The following is a 16,754-nucleotide window of genomic DNA, read 5'->3' as shown; positions in this document are numbered from 1 at the left end:
TATGGTTCATTTTAAGTGCCCAATACAGGTACATCATTCATTCTTTCATTGAGATGGAGTTTTGCTCATGTAGCCCAACCTGGAGTGCAGTGGTACAATGTCGGTTCACTGCAACCTCTACCTCCTAGGCTCAAGTGATTCTCCTGCCTCAGCCTCCCAACTAGCTGGGATTACAGACATGCGCCACCACATGCAGCTGATTTTTCTATTTTTAGTAGACCCGAGGTTTCACCAAGTTGGCCAGGCTGGTCTCGAACTCCTGACTCAGGTGATCCACTCCCCCTCGGCCTCCCAAAGTTCTGGGTTTACAGGTGTGAGCCACTGTGCCCTGTACCATTTATTTTTTATAGTGTATTTTTACAGTAGCTTTTCTATGTTTAGACCCAAATACTTAACTACTGCTATAATTTCCTACAGCATTCAGTACAGTAACACAGTAGGACATCTAGGTTGACTACATCTTATCAGAGATACTTGGGACAAAATATTTCAGATATTTTTGGATCTTGGAATATTTGCATTACACTCACCACCTAGGCATCCTTAATCCAAAGATACAAAAATCCAAAATGCTCAAATGAGCATTTTCTTTGAGTGTCACATTGGCATTCAAGAAGTTTCAGATTTTGGAACATTTTGGATTTTATTTTTTTTTTGAGACAGAGTTTTGCTTGTGTTGCCCAGGCTGGAGTGCAATGGCGCAATCTCGGCTCACTGCAACCTACGCCTCCGGGGTTCAACCAATTCTCTTGCGTCAGCCTCCCAAGTAGCTGGGATTACAGGCATCTGCCACCACACCCAGCTAATTTTTTTGTATTTTTAGTAGAGGCGGGTTTTTTACTAGAGATGGGGTTTCGCCACGTTGGTCAGGCTGGTCTTGAAACTCCTGACCTCAGGTGGTCCACCCAACTCAGACTCCCAAAGTGCTGGGCTTACAGGCATGAGCCGTGCCCAGCTCTGGATTTTAGATTTAGGATATTCAACCTGTACCATCTAGGTTTACACAAACCTAGTACATTCTAGGAGAGTCACACAAGACCAAAACTGGCCAGGTGCAGTGGCTCACACCTGTAATCCCAGCACTTTGGGAGGCCAAGGCAGGCAGATCACCTGAGGTGAATCAATCTCTTATTTAGGCATTTAAGCATGATAATATTTACAGTTTTTTACTACTTAAAAAATGAAGTAGGCTGGGTGTGGTGGCTCACGTCTGTAATCCTGGCACTTCGGGAGGCTGAGGCGGGCAGATCACTTGAGGTCAGGAGTTCAAGATCAGCCTGGCCAACATGGTGAAACCCCATCTGTACTAAAAATACTTTAGCAAGGCGTTCTGGTGTGTGCCTGTAATCCCAGCTACTTGGGAGGCTGAAGCAGGAGAATTGCTGGAGCCCAGGAGGTGGAAGTTGCAGTGAGTGGAGATCATGCTACTGCACTCCAGCCTGGGCAAAAGAGTGAGACTCCATCTCAAAAAACAAACAACAACAACAACAAAATCACCTAGAGATGTATTTCTCAGAACATATCCCTGTCATTAAATGATGCATGACCGCAGTTGTTTCCTAAAGGTTGGTTGTAATATGAAAGCTAAAAGCACAAGAAATTGCAATGCTTCATTAAAATCCATTGGTCTACCTTGTACACAGTTTTTAAATGAAAATTATATATATATACAGCATTAAGATTTTATAAAAATAACCAACATGCTCTGGGCGTGGTAGCTCACATCTGTAATCCCAGTACTTTGGGGGTCAAGGCCAAAGGATTGCTTGAGCCCAGGAGTTCAAGACCAGTCTGGGCAACGTGGTGGAATCTCATGTCTCCAAAAATGTATGTATTTTAAAATTATGTGCTCAGGGCCGGGTGTGGTGGCTCACATCTGTAATCCCAGCACTTTTGGAGGCTGAGGCAGGCAGATCACGAGGTCAGGAGTTCGAGATCAGCCTGACGACCAACATGGTGACACCCCATCTCTACTAAAAATACAAAAATTAGCTGGGTGTGGTTGCAGGGGCCTGTGATCTCAGCTACTAGGCAGGAGAATCCCTGAAGGTTGTAGTGAGCCAAGATGGCGTCACTGCACTCCAGCCTGGGCAACAGAGCGAGACTCCGTCTCAAAAAAACAAACAGGCAGGGAGCGGTGGCTCATGCCTGTAATCCCAGCACTTGGGAGGCTGAGGTGGGTGGATCACCTGAGGTCAGGAGTTCGAGACCAGCCTGGCCAACCTGGTGAAACCCCATCTCTACTAAAATACAAAATTAGCTGGGCATGGTGGCAGGCACCTGTAATCCCAGCTACTCTGGAGGCTGAGGCATGAGAATCACTTGAACCTGGGAGGCGGAGGTTGCAGTTAGCCAAGATTGCGCCACTGCACTCCAACCTGGGCAATAGGGCGAGAGTCGATCTTGAAACACAAACAAACAAAAAAACATAAAAAATACCCCAAACATTAAACAACAACAACAACAACAACAAAACCAAAAACAAAATTATGTGCTCACTTTGGCAGCATACACACTAAAACTGGAAGAATACAAAAATTAGCAAATTAAATATATATATATTTTTTTAAATTAGCCAGGTGTGTTAGCACACTGTAGTCCCAGCTACTCAGGAGGCAGAGGTGGGAAGATTCTTTAAACCCAGGAGCAGTGATTGCAGTAAACCATGATCATACCACAGTACTCCAGCCTTGACAACAGAGTGAGACCCTGTCTCAAAAGAAAAACTCCCATCGTTTTCTAGTAGATAAAGTAAAACTAGAAATAGTTAAATAGTTATATCTTGCCTTCCACACTTCCTTGAAATTTCCCGAACCTAGTAAATTTTTTGTGTTCTCACGTGAATGCAATCTAAAAATATATACTGTCACAGCTGCTGTGGCATTTAAATTTTTTTTTTTGAGAAGGAGTCTCATTCTGTCGCCCAGGCTGGAGTGCGGTGGTGCAACTTCGGCTCACTGCAAGCCCTGCCTCCCAGGTTCATGCCATTCTTCTGCCTCAGCCTCCCGAGTAGCGGGGACTACAGGCGCCTGCCACCACACCCGACTAATTTTTTGTATTTTCAGTAGAGACGGGGTTTCACCGTGTTAGCCAGGATGGTCTGGATCTCCTGACCTCGTGATCCACCCGCCTCGGACTCCCAAAGTGCTGGGATTACAGGCGTTGAGCCACCTCGCATTTCAGCTTTTGAAAGCACTTTCCAAAATGCGTCCTTTTAAAGGTAGGAAACCAAAAAGATACTGAGCTGTGAAGGTTTCAAGTTAGTTTTTTAAAAAATAAATGTTTATTTCAAGTATGAAAAGTAAAGTTTAAACGTCCCAAAATTATGTTCAGTTTCACAAGTATAAAATAAGACTTCCAAAAAACAGTTTACAATTAGTTATAAAACACTTAAGAATATATTTTGACATTCACATCACAGTGGGTATTTTTGAAAAATAAGTTTTGCTAATATAGCTTAAAAACCAAAACATATTTACAGTCCCATTTAAATAAACAAGTCCTTAACTGAGGAACAGTCCTCCCTCAGGATGGGTAGAATTTCAAATTGATTTGTATAAGCACTCCTTTTAAAATAATGGTAAACCTGGCTCAATAAAAAAGAAATTCAAATACCTTATGGTTTCCTCGGTGAATACCATTCATTTCTTACACATGGCTACCCAAAGTTCTCAAGCCATTTTAANATTTTGAAAATAAGTTTTGCTAATATAGCTTAAAACCAAAACATATTTACAGTCCCATTTAAATAAACAAGTCCTTAACTGAGGAACAGTCCTCCCTCAGGATGGGTAGAATTTCAAATTGATTTGTATAAGCACTCCTTTTAAAATAATGGTAAACCTGGCTCAATAAAAAAGAAATTCAAATACCTTATGGTTTCCTCGGTGAATACCATTCATTTCTTACACATGGCTACCCAAAGTTCTCAAGCCATTTTAATTAAGCACTTTCAATGAAATACAAAGAAAATAGGAACCAAACTCTGAGAAATCTTTATCATGGCATTTCTCATTAGTCAGCAAAATATTTTGAACAGAAAAGGAAAGAAATTTCCCAGTGACAATTACAAAACCACATCTTATAATTATTTCACAGGACTGCTACCAAGGCTTCTGCTTCTCTTCTCCAGGTACATCTGTCTGTAGGTTTGAAACATTTCTTTTGAATCTCTTACTGGGTTTTGTAGCATCTCAAATCCATCTGCACTGAAGCTTCTCTTTGAGAGTCTTGAATTAACATTATCTAAGGGAAATAAAAATTTTACTTACTTTATTTATCTTAATGTTAGCTGTGATCAATATATAATCAAAATTCAGAAGGAAAATATATATTGGTGGGATAAAAAATTAAGGCAAGGAGTTAAGCAAAAGTTTGAGAACCACAGCTCTTCACCTACAGAATTGTAAGTTACATATACATGATATCTTGCCTTTCTTTTGGGGGCTGTTTTCTACTCCTACCTCCTTGCCCCATCTTCACTGCCCTGGGCTGTTCTGTTCTACCTTACTCATGGCTCAATAAAATGTATCATTGCATATCATTAATATGAATCATTAATATGAATGTGACTTTTTAAATGGCTATCTAAACTAGCAATACAAAGAGTACAAATACGAGTCAGTCCCAAACAGTACATGAAAAGGATAGGTTTCATATTTTGGTCTCACCATGCATTAGATATTCTAAAACATGTCTATAGTTTCCTGTTTCTTTAGATCATTTCACTGTTACATTAGCTTCAGTGTCCTTTTTTCATAATGACCCGTCACCTATTGAAAATATGTTGAGGCTGGGTGTGGTGGTTCATGCCTGTAATCCCAGCACTCTGGGAGGCCAAGGAAGGCAGATCACATGAAGCCAGTTCGAGACTAGCCTGGCCAATATGGCAAAACCCTTTTTTTCTAAAAATACAAAAATTAGCTGGGCAGAGGTTGCAGTGAGCCGATATCACACCACTGCCTGGGCGACAGAGCGAGACTGTCTCAAAAAAAAAAAAAAAAAAAAAAAAAAAAAGCTGAAAATATATTTAATACATGTAACCTACTAAATATCATAGCCTAGCCTACCATAAACATGCTCAGAACACTTGTATTAGCCTACAGTTGGGTAAAATCTAACACAAAGCCCATTTTGCAAAAAAAAAAAAAAAAAAAGTTCAACGTCCCATGATTTATTTAATACTATAGTGAAACGAAAATGAATAATGAATAGCGAAAATGAAAAACAGAATTGCTGTATGGGTATGTGAAATACACTTTCTCCTGAATGTGTATCACTTTCATACCATCATAGTCAAGAAATCCAAAGTCAAATCACTGTAAGTCAGGGAGTATCTGTACATTTCATTCCTGCTGCAGCTATTTCCTTCTGAATGGGGTCCTGTTTTGTCTTTTTCTATCTGTATGAGTGGAGTATTCTGTCCTGTTAGTTCTTTAGATCTGCTGCAAAGTCTTCCACTTTCTTGTTTGCTTTCTTTCAGAATTAGTAACACTAGTAACATTAGAGGGCCAAGATGGGTCTCTAAGTTGCTTTCCAAGAAATTCTTGTCATTTCCTCTTTATCTCTTTACTCTTAGGACTTCAAGTCTGCTACAACCTTTGCTACCGAATTTAGACATCTGTTTCTCCTGTGGGGTTTTTTTTTGAGACAGTGTCTTGCCTCTGTTGCCCAGGCTGTAGTGCAGTGCTGCATCAGAGCTTATTGCAGTTTCAACTCCTGGTCTCCGGTGATCCTCCTTCTTCAGTCTGCCAAGCAGATGGGACCACAGGTGCACACCACTATGCCAGGCTAATTTTTTAACAAGTTATGTGGAGAGACGGGGACTCCTGATGTTGCTCAAGCTGGTCTCAAACCTCCTGGGCTCAAGTCATCCTCCGGTCTTGGCCTCCCAAGTGCTGGGATGACCCTCATGGGCCCCACACCAGGTCAGATGTATGTTTCTTTATAGCGATTTGGGAGTTCATGGCATTTTTCTCAGTTCATATTTGGTTCACTGTTCTCCAGCCTCTTTGTCTAAGGTGTATAATTCACTATTTCCCAGAGATCCCTCCTCCAGAACCAGCTTCCTTCATCCCTAATACGCATTTTAAAAATGCCCATGCGGCCAGGCGCAGTGGCTTATGCCTGTAATCCCAGCACTTTGGCAGGCCGAGGCCGGTGGATCACCTGAAGTCGGAGTTCAAGATCAGCCCGGACAACATGGTGAAACTCTTTCTCTACTAAAAATACAAAAATCAGCCAGGTGTGGTGGTTCACGCTACTCAGTAGGCTGAGACCGAGGCAGGAGAATCACCTGAACCCAGGAACCGGAGGTAGCAGTGAGCTGAGACTGCACCACTGCACTCCAGCCTAGGCAACACAGCAAGACTCTATCTAAAAAATAAATAAATAAGTAAATAAAAATGCCCATGTAGCAGCACCTAAGATTTTTTTCTTCTCCCTTAGGTCTCACCTATTTGTGTCTTGTCATGCTATGACAGAGCTATATGACTTGTCTCCTGGACTGTCTCACCCAGCTTTGCCTTAGTGTACTCGCGACCTGGCTTGTGTTTTCCTTTCATCATGATTTTGAGTATTTCAACCTCACATTCACCATGCATTGCTCATCCTGCTGTGCTGTCTGCACATGTCATTCAGCTCATGCTTATCTCTGAGTGTCTCTGGTCAATCTGTGTATCTGTCTTTTGAGTGTTTTCAGCTTCAGATTCCAAACATGCCTCTCGCTTTCTCTTTGAGATAATAATCATGCCTCTCCTGTTTCCAAGCTTTTTTCTTACTCCAATCTTCGTGCCCATTTGTATCTTTCTCATTTTTGGCTTTCTGTCTTCCAACCCGAGAGGGGCACTGTTTTCCCACTCTCAGGCCTCTCATTGCTCTTCATTCCCTCCTCTTTAGTTATTTGTCCTGTCCTGATTAAGAGTGCATTTCTTCGTTGATGCAAGTTTTTTCCCAAATGCATGTTTCAATGCTAACTGACTTTTTGAGATGGAGTTTCGCTCTGTCGCCCAGGATGGAGTGCAGTGGTGCTATCTTAGCTCACTGGAACCTCTGCCTCCAGGGTTCAAGTGATTCTCCTGTCTCAGCCTCCTGAATAGGTGGGATAACAGGCGTGTCCGAACTCCCGACCTCATGCGATCTCCCTGCCTCAGCCTCCCAAAGTGCTGGGATTACAGGCATGAGCCACCTTGCCCGGCCGCTACTCAACTTTTACACGCCTGCTTCTGTGCATCTGTTTGAAACTCTCTTCACAATCTTTGGCAATTCCTTTTATAAAACATACTGCTTCTTATTGTTTCTCTTGGTGAGATTCTGCTGCTCTCCATTTTTAAGGCTCTGAACCCCTCTTTGCCTATTTTTTTTGAGATGGAGTCTCGCTCTGTCGCCCAGGCTGGAGTGCAATGGCGACATTTCGGCTCACTGCAAGCTCTGCCTGCTGGGTTCACGCCATTCTCTTGCCTCAGCCTCCCAAAGTAACTGGGACTGCAGGCACCCGCCACCACGCTCGGCTGGATTTTTGTATTTTTAGTAGAGACGGGGTTTCACTGTGTTAGCCAGGATGGTCTCGATCTCGTGACCTCATGATTCGCCTGCCTCGGCCTCCCAAAAGTGCCAGGATTACAGGTGTGAGCCACCATGCCTGGCCTCCTCTTTGCTGTGTAATGAACCAAAACTAAGACAAAACTCTTGAGCTCTAGCTTTTAGTTCTCAAAGTCAAACCCTAAAAACAAGGTACTAATTAAATCATATACTCGGCTGGATGCAGAGGCTCATGCCTGTAATCCCAGCATTTTGGGAGGCCGAGGTGGGTGGATCACCTGAGTTCAGGAGTTTGAGACCAGCCTGGCCAACACAGTGAAAGAAACGCAGTCTCTACAGTTGTTATACTGTATTGTTTTTTAAGTATCTATTTTTATGGTTGTATTAATTTTTTTCCCAAATATTTTTGATCCACAATTGTTTGAATCCACAGATTGTAATAGAATATGCAGATATGGAGGGCTGACTATACCTCACCCACAATTAATGGACTTTGAAGAGAGGGGACCAGATTCAAGTCCCTATTCAGTAACTAGCAATGAAACTTAAGTCAGATGATGTAACCTCTCATCTATAAAATGGAAATACCCTTGTCTAAATTGTATTGATGATAAATCAAATTCACATGTAAATAACTGAATCCAGGGTCTGGCAAACTAAGTCAAGCCTGCTGCCTATTTTGGTAGATAAAGTTTAATTAGAGGTCAGGCACGGTGGCTCATGTTTGTAATCCCAGCACTTTGGGAGGCCGAGGCAGGTGGACTACCTGATGTCAGGCTGAGACCAGCCTGGCCAACATGGTGAAACCCCACCTCTATTAAAAATACAAAAATTAGCTGGGCATGGTGGTATGCACCTGCAGTCCCAGCTACTTGGGAAGCTGAGGGAGGAGAATCTCTTGAACCTGGGTACAGTGAACCAAGATCATGCCACTGCACTCCAGCCTGGGTGACAGAAGGAGACTCTGTCTCAAAATAAAAAATAAAAAATAGGGCGCGGTGGCTCAAGCCTGTAATCCCAGCACTTTGGGAGGCCGAGACGGGCGGATCACGAGGTCAGGAGATCGAGACCATCCTGGCTAACACGGTGAAACCCCGTCGCTACTAAAATACAAAACTAGCCGGGCGAGGTGGCAGGCGCCTGTAGTCCCAGCTACTAGGGAGGCTGAGGCAGGAGAATGGCGTAAACCCGGGAGGCGGAGCTTGCAGTGAGCTGAGATCCGGCCACTGCACTCCAGTCCGGGCGACAGAGCGAGACTCCGCCTCAAAAAAAAAAATAAAAATAAAAATAAAAAATAAAAAATAAAAAATAAAAATAAATAAATAGTTAATGAGAACACAGCTGAAACTCATCTACATATTATCTGCAGGTATTTCCTTGAAACAACAGAGTCAGGGCAGACACCTCATGACCCAGAAAACCTAAAGTATTTGCTGTCTGGTCCTGTAACAGGTAAAATATGCAAACCTCTTAGCTAACTCATTGTAGTAAGAATTATTTTCCTGTTAAAAGAAAATAAATCTCAGCTTTTCATTCCACAGCACAACAACACAAAAAAGCGTCCTCCTACCACTCAAACACACTGAATGACTGAACAAAAAAAAAAATGGATAAAATCATACTTTACAATCGTACCATAACCATAATCCAACTTACATATACCTGATAGGGAGATAAGTAGAATCAAGATTTAAAAAGATGATGACTTTACCTTTCTCTTGGCTGTCTTTCTGTGTCCTTTTCCTTGTAGCAACACATTTTAACCAGTCTTCTTTTGTACTTTTTATTCCTGAAACTATTTAAATATTCATTTTCAGAACTCTAGATATTGCTAATCATCTCCTTTAGTACTAAAACAAAGGAAAATCATGTAAGCTGAAAATAGATTTTGGAAGGCACTAGATACAACCATATATAACACAACACTAAATAAAGGACTGGAAAAATGATTTCTCCTATTTGAAACGCTTATCTCAAAATTAAAAAATGAGTTTATCTTTACTATGTAATTATGTTCCCCTCACATGGGCTGAACAGGTTAATACATCTCAAGATATTAAAGGACACGAGATAGAAAGTTACACTGCCCCCACCCACTTCCAATGTTCCGATTATATCCACACCTCAAGTTCTAAGGATCCAAATGAAAGGACCTACTGAAATCACCAATATTTTACAAAATGAATATATCCCTATCTCCTTTTCCAGGAAAACGTATCCTGTTTATGCTATTGTTTTATGAACCCCAACAAATATAGTCAGAAAAGCAGAGCAAAGGCTCCAGTTTCCATTCAAATCCTTCAATTTCCCAATCTGAGTTTCTCAGCACAATGCTTTATATATAATATCCACTACTTCTACACGTTCCCTTAGTACCACAAATAACTAGTTATCAATTTTCTCCTTCCTTCTTGCACTACATTGAGAAGTCTACCATTAAGCTACCTAATATTCATAACTGCCAGCTTGGCTTTACAGATTTTAAATTCTAACACTGGACAATGCTGCTTTCATGGTTCTTCTATCTTATGAGTAGGCTAGATGTTACCATTTTAACTATAGTGATAACGCAGTCATCAACTGTTTCAAAGAGGACAATTAGTTGACCCATTTCCAAATGAACAAAAAGACTTTAGTATTAATCATTACTTATCCTCTAACATTCAGAAGAAAATTTCAAGTTCACAGGGCTTTCAAATTACAAATCCAAAGGAGAATTAACAAAACCAAGACTCTTAACGTTATCAGCTACTTGACACTTTTCTGACATGCCCACAAGGAATGTGGAATATTTTTCACAGTACAGCCTTCTTGGTACTAACTGAAATATTTCTATCTGGCAAGTTTCATATAGCTTGTCATGACTACCAATTTTCTACAATTTACAGTAAGGTGGCAATAAACATAAAACAAATAGTGCCCAATGAAACACTGGTTTACCAGGCTAAACAAATACTAGGTAGTGGCATAACACATTGAAGTCTTTCCCAGCAGCCCAGACAGCATGAGAGGTGCTAGCCCAAATATTGACCTACAACTCTTTACAATGTTGTAGACACCACCAAGAAAATCATACTGGACCTTGCACAGGGGCTTGCTCCTTCGTGGGATGAGGCTTTACATCCTTCCGTTCCTCCACAGAGTTTGTATTCTTTAGTAAGATATCTGGACATAATTTAAACTCCAGCATGTTTGATTTTTCTGTGTTACCTCTCAAAGGCAAAAAGGTCTTATGTTTATTTTCCTGTCTCTTCTCTTTATCTTTATGAAGCTTCCTGGGTGAACTTTCTAATTTGGTGAGACAAATGCTCTCACGTTCAGTGCATTTAAACGCAACTCTATTCAGATATAATTTATTTTGATCTTTTACTTGGGGAGGCATTTGGCTGAATTGAGCTTCATTGCTTATATTGGTTAATTTCTTGTCTAATTTAGTCTTATCAATCCATATTTTGTCAGGCTGCTTCCCACCAACATTTTCTTGTTTAACATTCCTTAGAATGTTGTACGTTTTAGACTCCTGAGAATGGTGGATTTTGAGGTTTTTACCATGGCTTGTCAAGCCATTTAATGATTCTTTAGAGGTCTGTACACCGCTGCTGTGTTTCTCATTTGATTTCCCACAACTTCCAACCTGCACAGCAAGTTTACTTGGTCTCGTATGTTCAGAATCACATGGTACATTTTTCACACAGATTTTCTTCGATGCTTTATTACTCATAGCTTCTTTATGCTTCTGCCTTTGTAAATACTCCTTAGGAGTTAGAATTCTACTAAATTTAGATGAACTCGCTTTCGTGTCTACAGACTTAGCATTTGATACTATCTTTTCTTTAACAATGGCTCTTTCGTTTGGGTTTGACAAAGAGTCACCTAATTTGAATGTAGCTCCCATACTTCCTTTCTGTTCTTGTTTATCATGTTTCTTCTTCTTTACTTCCATATCTAATACATTCCCTTGGTCTAACTTCCGTTTTTGTTTGAAGCTAACTGATCTGAATTTCAATTTTATCTTTTCTGGTGATGACGACTGTCCCAAAGAACTATGCTTCTTATATAGATCTTTATTTGGCAAAAAAGCTGTTTTTGCTTTTAATGGACGTGAGTTCTGTGTTATATGTTTCTTCTGTCGGGTTTCTTGAGAAGCTTGTTCATAAGATGGTGTCATTTTATTACTAGAGTGAAAGGTTACCTCGTGAAACCTCAGGTTTTTTCTTTTGTGATTTTGCAAGGGATCTAGTTTATCACATTTAGATGAAAACTGACCAGCAGTTAATTCTTGTTCTGTCCTTGGTAAGCTTTTATGTTTTGTTTTGGATGTATCTTTTCTATTGTTGTCTTGTAGTTCAGGAAAATGACTTTTCCCATGTGGAGGAGTTGGAGGAGTCTTTGGATTATTTACAAGGCTCTTAAATTGAACAACAGTGACATCTCTATCAGAGGTTCTCTCTCCTTGTTTACAACTGTTGGTCTCCAAAGAACACTGCTCTTTTTGTTTCTCTTCCTCTGAAGTTGAGTTCTTGATGGAATTACACTGACACTGGGGTACTCCTTCGTAAATCATGGAGAGCCATCCCAACGCACAGCAGTGGATATCGTCTTTCTCTGAGTCCAGTACCACAGAATCAGGACTTTCTCCTCCTGCAGGTGTCTGGGTAACTACTTCTGTGATGAGCTCTTCTTTCTGAGGTTCTGCCAAGTCCTCTACTACAAAGGGTTGATCATCCTGTTCAGGAAATATTTCTTTCATTTGCTCTGAGCTTAATACTGTAATTTGTATTTGATCTGCTGGGTCTTTGGAGTCAGAACTGGTTTTATCAGCAGTTTGATCTTCTGAGGTCTGGTATGCAGTTTGCTGGCCCACAGAACCTTCACGTGTATTCACAGCCTCAATGCCATAAGGAAACTCTTTTAAAAGTTCTGACAGCTGGTCGTGTAGGTATAAGACAGGTGCCTTACCATTGTGAATTTCATTTCTTGCAGGATCTTGGGGAGTATAATTGCCGGATGCACCTATTTCCTGAGGGTAAATATCCTCCTGAATAGCAGCCAACGAGCATGTATCATTAGCTGTGCTTTTTTCAGTGGCATGCTCCACACTACTTTTCTCTAGAATTCCTCTGTTTGTTTCAAGATTGTTACAAGATGACTCTAAGGGTGGCTCTAACTTTGACTGATCACATATTTTATGTGAAACATCTGTGCACTGTACAGGTTTATCTTTTTGAAAACCAAAGTCTTTATTTTCAGGTGTATTATCTAATTGTTTTTCTGGTTCTCTGCTGCCATTCCCTTGCTGACTGGGTACAGAAGGTTTCTGTGGCTCAACTATTTTCAAAGGAAGAGAGCTGAATATCTTTGCTATTTGGGAATTGTAAGAGGTATCACCCTCAACCAGAGAACAAATATTGTCAATCTGTAATATATCACTACTCACAACAGTACTATTCCTTGATTCCTGTGAGGTCTGCTGATCGTTCATAGGAGAATGGATAGCTGACTCTAATTTGTTATGCTTTCCTTGATTGACATTAGGTGTAACTTCTGAATTACCATTTGTTGACTCATTCTGCTTTTCCTTCTGAGTTAGTGGAAAAATCTTGGTTGATGTTGCTATACTTGCTACTGGTCCACTAACATCGACTTTCAAAGCAGCAGCTGCCTTTGCATTTTCTGCCAATTGATTTTGTAGACTGCAGACACTACCTTCTTTAATAACGGGATACACTGTTTCAGGTAATGCTGCAGGTGTTATTCCTTTGACAGACAATGTTTTGACCTCTGACAGAACTAACGGTGACACTACAGCAATCTGAAGTTCTGTTCCCTTTGTTACATTTATACCTGAAGACTCATAATTGTGCACTACCATCGATAAAGCTGTCTGTTGTGAGGGATTACTTATTTTATTCTGAGAATTTGAATTTCCCACAACCGAACAAGGACTCTTAACGTGGATGTTAGCAGGTTTTGAAATTCCAACTACTGTTGTGTTTGTTCTGAGTTTATCACACTGCTTTTCTTTTGTAGTTTCTGAAGGTTGCTTTTTCCACAGGGAAAGACAGGTTGCTAGCACTTCCATGGAACAGCTGTCACTTTTAGCAGGCATTCCTTTTGTTGAGGATTCTTGTCCACTGCAAAAAGAGTTGTCCAAAACCTTGCCACTTACATTAGAAGTACTTGGAGTTTCCATGGTCTTCAAATTCAGTTGGTTACCAGCCATTTGGGTATTTGGATTCATTTCACAACTGTCTGGTTTAGAATCCTGAATAGTTTGATTAGCTTCTTTTAACACTGTCTTCTGAGTCTTACGTGCCTGTGAAAGCAAAGCGAGAAGTAGCATATTTTCATTTTGAATTTTTGACTTATATTCCTCAGTGGACATGGACTTAGGAACAGAAATTGTTTCACAAACTGCTGGTGAATTCTGCTCAACTTTGGTAACATTTTCTGATGAAAGCCGAGTATTCAACACTGCCTGGGTCATCTCAACAGTTGATGTCTTTGAAGTGAGAACTTTCACATCATGAGACAGGTCTGGCATTGGCCGCTTTTCAGTATAAACAGGATTTGGTAAAACAGAATCAACTTGGTTAAACCTTCTGCAATTGACTTCCTGAATGTCAGAATTCATCATACATTGAGTCTTATTTGTTTCTATAGATTCCACTACTGTTGGTGGTTGTCTCTCTGCATTCTCTGGCGTTACTGGAGTTACCTGGGGTCCAGACCGGATTTTGGCAGTTTGTTTTAGAGACAATTTAGAATTCTGAGCTGGTTCACTGTAAGAAGTATTAGTCATTTTAATACAACCTGCTGCCATCAAAAGATCTTTATTGATTTTAATTTTCCTTGCAAGTTCTGAAAACTTCTGTTTTATTTCTACTAATGTTTTAATATCCCTTACTAGCTTTTCTTTTGTGACATTTGTGTCCAGTACTTGATTTGAAGTTGGATTACAAGAATCCGTTATTTTCTCTTCATTAGTTTGAGCAAGAGTCTGAACACCATCCACAGAAGATCTAATGGGATCGTTAACAGGTTGTTTGCTGGTGGTATTTACTTTCAAGTTAGTGAAATTTCCAATTGTGCTGACATTTTCATTAGGGTTTTGCCACTGCTGTTGAAAGCTGCTCCTTATTTCAGATGAGAGCATTTCTCGACTCTGAGGAACTTCCATAGACAAGTGTTTAGTAACATGCTGAGTACTTTGCAAAGGCTGGCTTATGTATCTACAGTTGTAAGGAGGAGGAGGAGGTCTTTTGTCAGTTTGCGTGGCATACTGCTGTGATGGTACAGCTGCAGTCTGCTTTGATGGTAAAGTTAATACAGAATTTGGAAGCTGACTGTTTTTAACTTGTAATGATGTACGAGGCATAAAGTTTTGTTTTTGAATGGTAGAATCTTGTAAAAAGCTTTGTGGTGAGTAACGGTACAGCTTTGGAGGTGGTCTGTAATCTGGATAAGTCAGTCCCTTAGATATACCCTGTTGTGTCCAATCAACCTGTTGCTCTGAAAAAGACTGGTTAAGTCCCTGATTTCCTTGGTAAGCTACAGGAAGTCGTGTAGGATTAGAAGGGATCATTTGCATTTGCATAGAATAGGTATCTGATGTTACCAGTTGACTCTGTAGTGCAGGCATATTGGGTGCATTAGTTCCAAAATCAGTTTGATGAGATACAGTTGCCCCTATATGAGAATGCACAGGATTCCTCATTGGTGAGTTCAACCATATATTTTGTGTAACTCCCGAAGACATCTGCAAATTGTGAGTTAGTTGTTTGGGTCCGTTAACATTTGCATATGTTATTCTTTCTACTGAAGTGTGTGAGGCCACAACTGTCCCATTATGCACATCAGAAACAGAGATTTGTTGAGGATAATTGTGGATATTCAGCAGTGGCTGTGAAATTGGATTTGAATTACTGGGATACATGCATGCTTCTTGATTACTTCCAGGATAGCTGAAAGAACTTTGAGGTGTTGCGGCAATTTGGTTTATCAAAGACTGATGCAAAAAAGGTGGCTGGCTTTTAGGATACAGTGGTGGTAATGTAGCACTCTTTGGTTTTTCATTCCAATTCATTGTCGGTTTGATATAGTAGCAGTGTATTACAAGTCAGTTATAAGTCAGTTACAAGTCAGTTGTTTGTATGTCAGGAATCTGTAAGAAATAAAGATATTTTATTAAAATGCTGTTTTGCCTAGATAGAATATCTAAGAAAATTAGTAACTGTCCATCCTAATTACTGAATCTTCAGAGCAGACTCATCTTTAATTTGGGAAGTGGTAGAGCAATAGACACAACAATAAATAAGGCAAGTGTCAATGAAATTTCTAAAGTGTTTAACAGCAATTCATTCCACAAAATAACAGCTAGCTTTCTGTTACATTTAAATGCCAATCACCTTCTGTTTTAATTTTTTTTTTTTTAATTTTGTTTTTTTTTTGAGATGGAGTCTCACTGTCGCCCAGGCTGGAGTGCAGTGGCACAATCTTGGCTCACTGCAAGCCTCCTGGGTTTACGTCATTCTCCTGCCTCAGCCTCCCCAGCAGCTGGGACAACAGGTGTACACAGCCACGCCTGGCTAATTTTTTGTATTTTTAGCAGAGACAGGGTTTCACCGTGTTGTTAGCCAGGATGGTCTCGATCTCCTGATCTCGTGATCCGCCCTCCTCGGCCTCCCAAAGTGCTGGGATTACAGGCGTGAGCCACCACGCCCGGCCTGTTTTTACTTATTTTTAACAGACTCTCTTCTAAGTAATCCATGCTAACTGTATTTTTTTAAAAGCTAAGATGACAATAAGAATGAGAATTTTTTTAAAAGTTCAAACATATGGTTAAAAAACATTCTCACTGTTCATTCGCAAAGTCTAAACTCCTCAGGGCTATTCAAGGTTACTTTAATGAACTCAGTCAATTTCTGGCATAAGGATGGGTGCTGTGGTTCATGCCTGTAACCTAGCACTCTGGGAGGCAGAGGCAGGTGGATTGCCTGAGGTCAACTGTTTGAGACCAGTCTGGCTAACATGCCAAACCCCATCTTTATTACAAATACAAAAAATTGGCCGGGCGCGGTGGCTCAAGCCTGTAATCCCAGCACTTTGGGAGGCCGAGGCGGGCGGATCACGAGGTCAGGAGATCGAGACCATCCTGGCTAACACGGTGAAACCCCGTCTCTACTAAAAAAATACAAAAAACTAGCCGGGCGAGG

General features: G+C 40.7%; 1 protein-coding gene across 5 annotated transcripts in view; it reads right to left on the bottom strand.

The window, feature by feature from the left end:
• Nucleotides 1-3,916: 3,916 nt before the first annotated feature.
• RESF1 (retroelement silencing factor 1) overlaps nucleotides 3,917-16,754 on the bottom strand; it is a 34,283-nt gene continuing 21,445 nt past the window's right edge. For 4 of the 5 annotated variants that reach the window (XM_017864729.1, XM_017864732.1, XM_017864730.1 and 1 more), the window contains 3 exons: nucleotides 10,621-15,703; nucleotides 9,251-9,334; nucleotides 3,917-4,245 (listed from right to left, as the gene is read on the bottom strand). In XM_017864729.1, the coding sequence (XP_017720218.1) occupies nucleotides 4,088-4,245; nucleotides 9,251-9,334; nucleotides 10,621-15,625 (5,247 nt within the window). In that variant the 5' untranslated portion in view covers nucleotides 15,626-15,703 and the 3' untranslated portion in view covers nucleotides 3,917-4,087. Of the gene's footprint in view, nucleotides 4,246-9,250; nucleotides 9,390-10,620; nucleotides 15,704-16,754 lie in introns of those variants that run through there. The other variant, XM_017864733.1, reaches the window with a different exon arrangement.

Source organism: Rhinopithecus bieti, unplaced genomic scaffold (genome assembly GCF_001698545.2).
Source record: "Rhinopithecus bieti isolate Rb0 unplaced genomic scaffold, ASM169854v2 scaffold_80452, whole genome shotgun sequence".
NCBI classification, from domain to species: Eukaryota; Metazoa; Chordata; class Mammalia; order Primates; family Cercopithecidae; genus Rhinopithecus; species Rhinopithecus bieti.
Note: the sequence above shows the minus strand (reverse complement) of the source record. Positions and strands in the feature narration are given on the sequence as shown.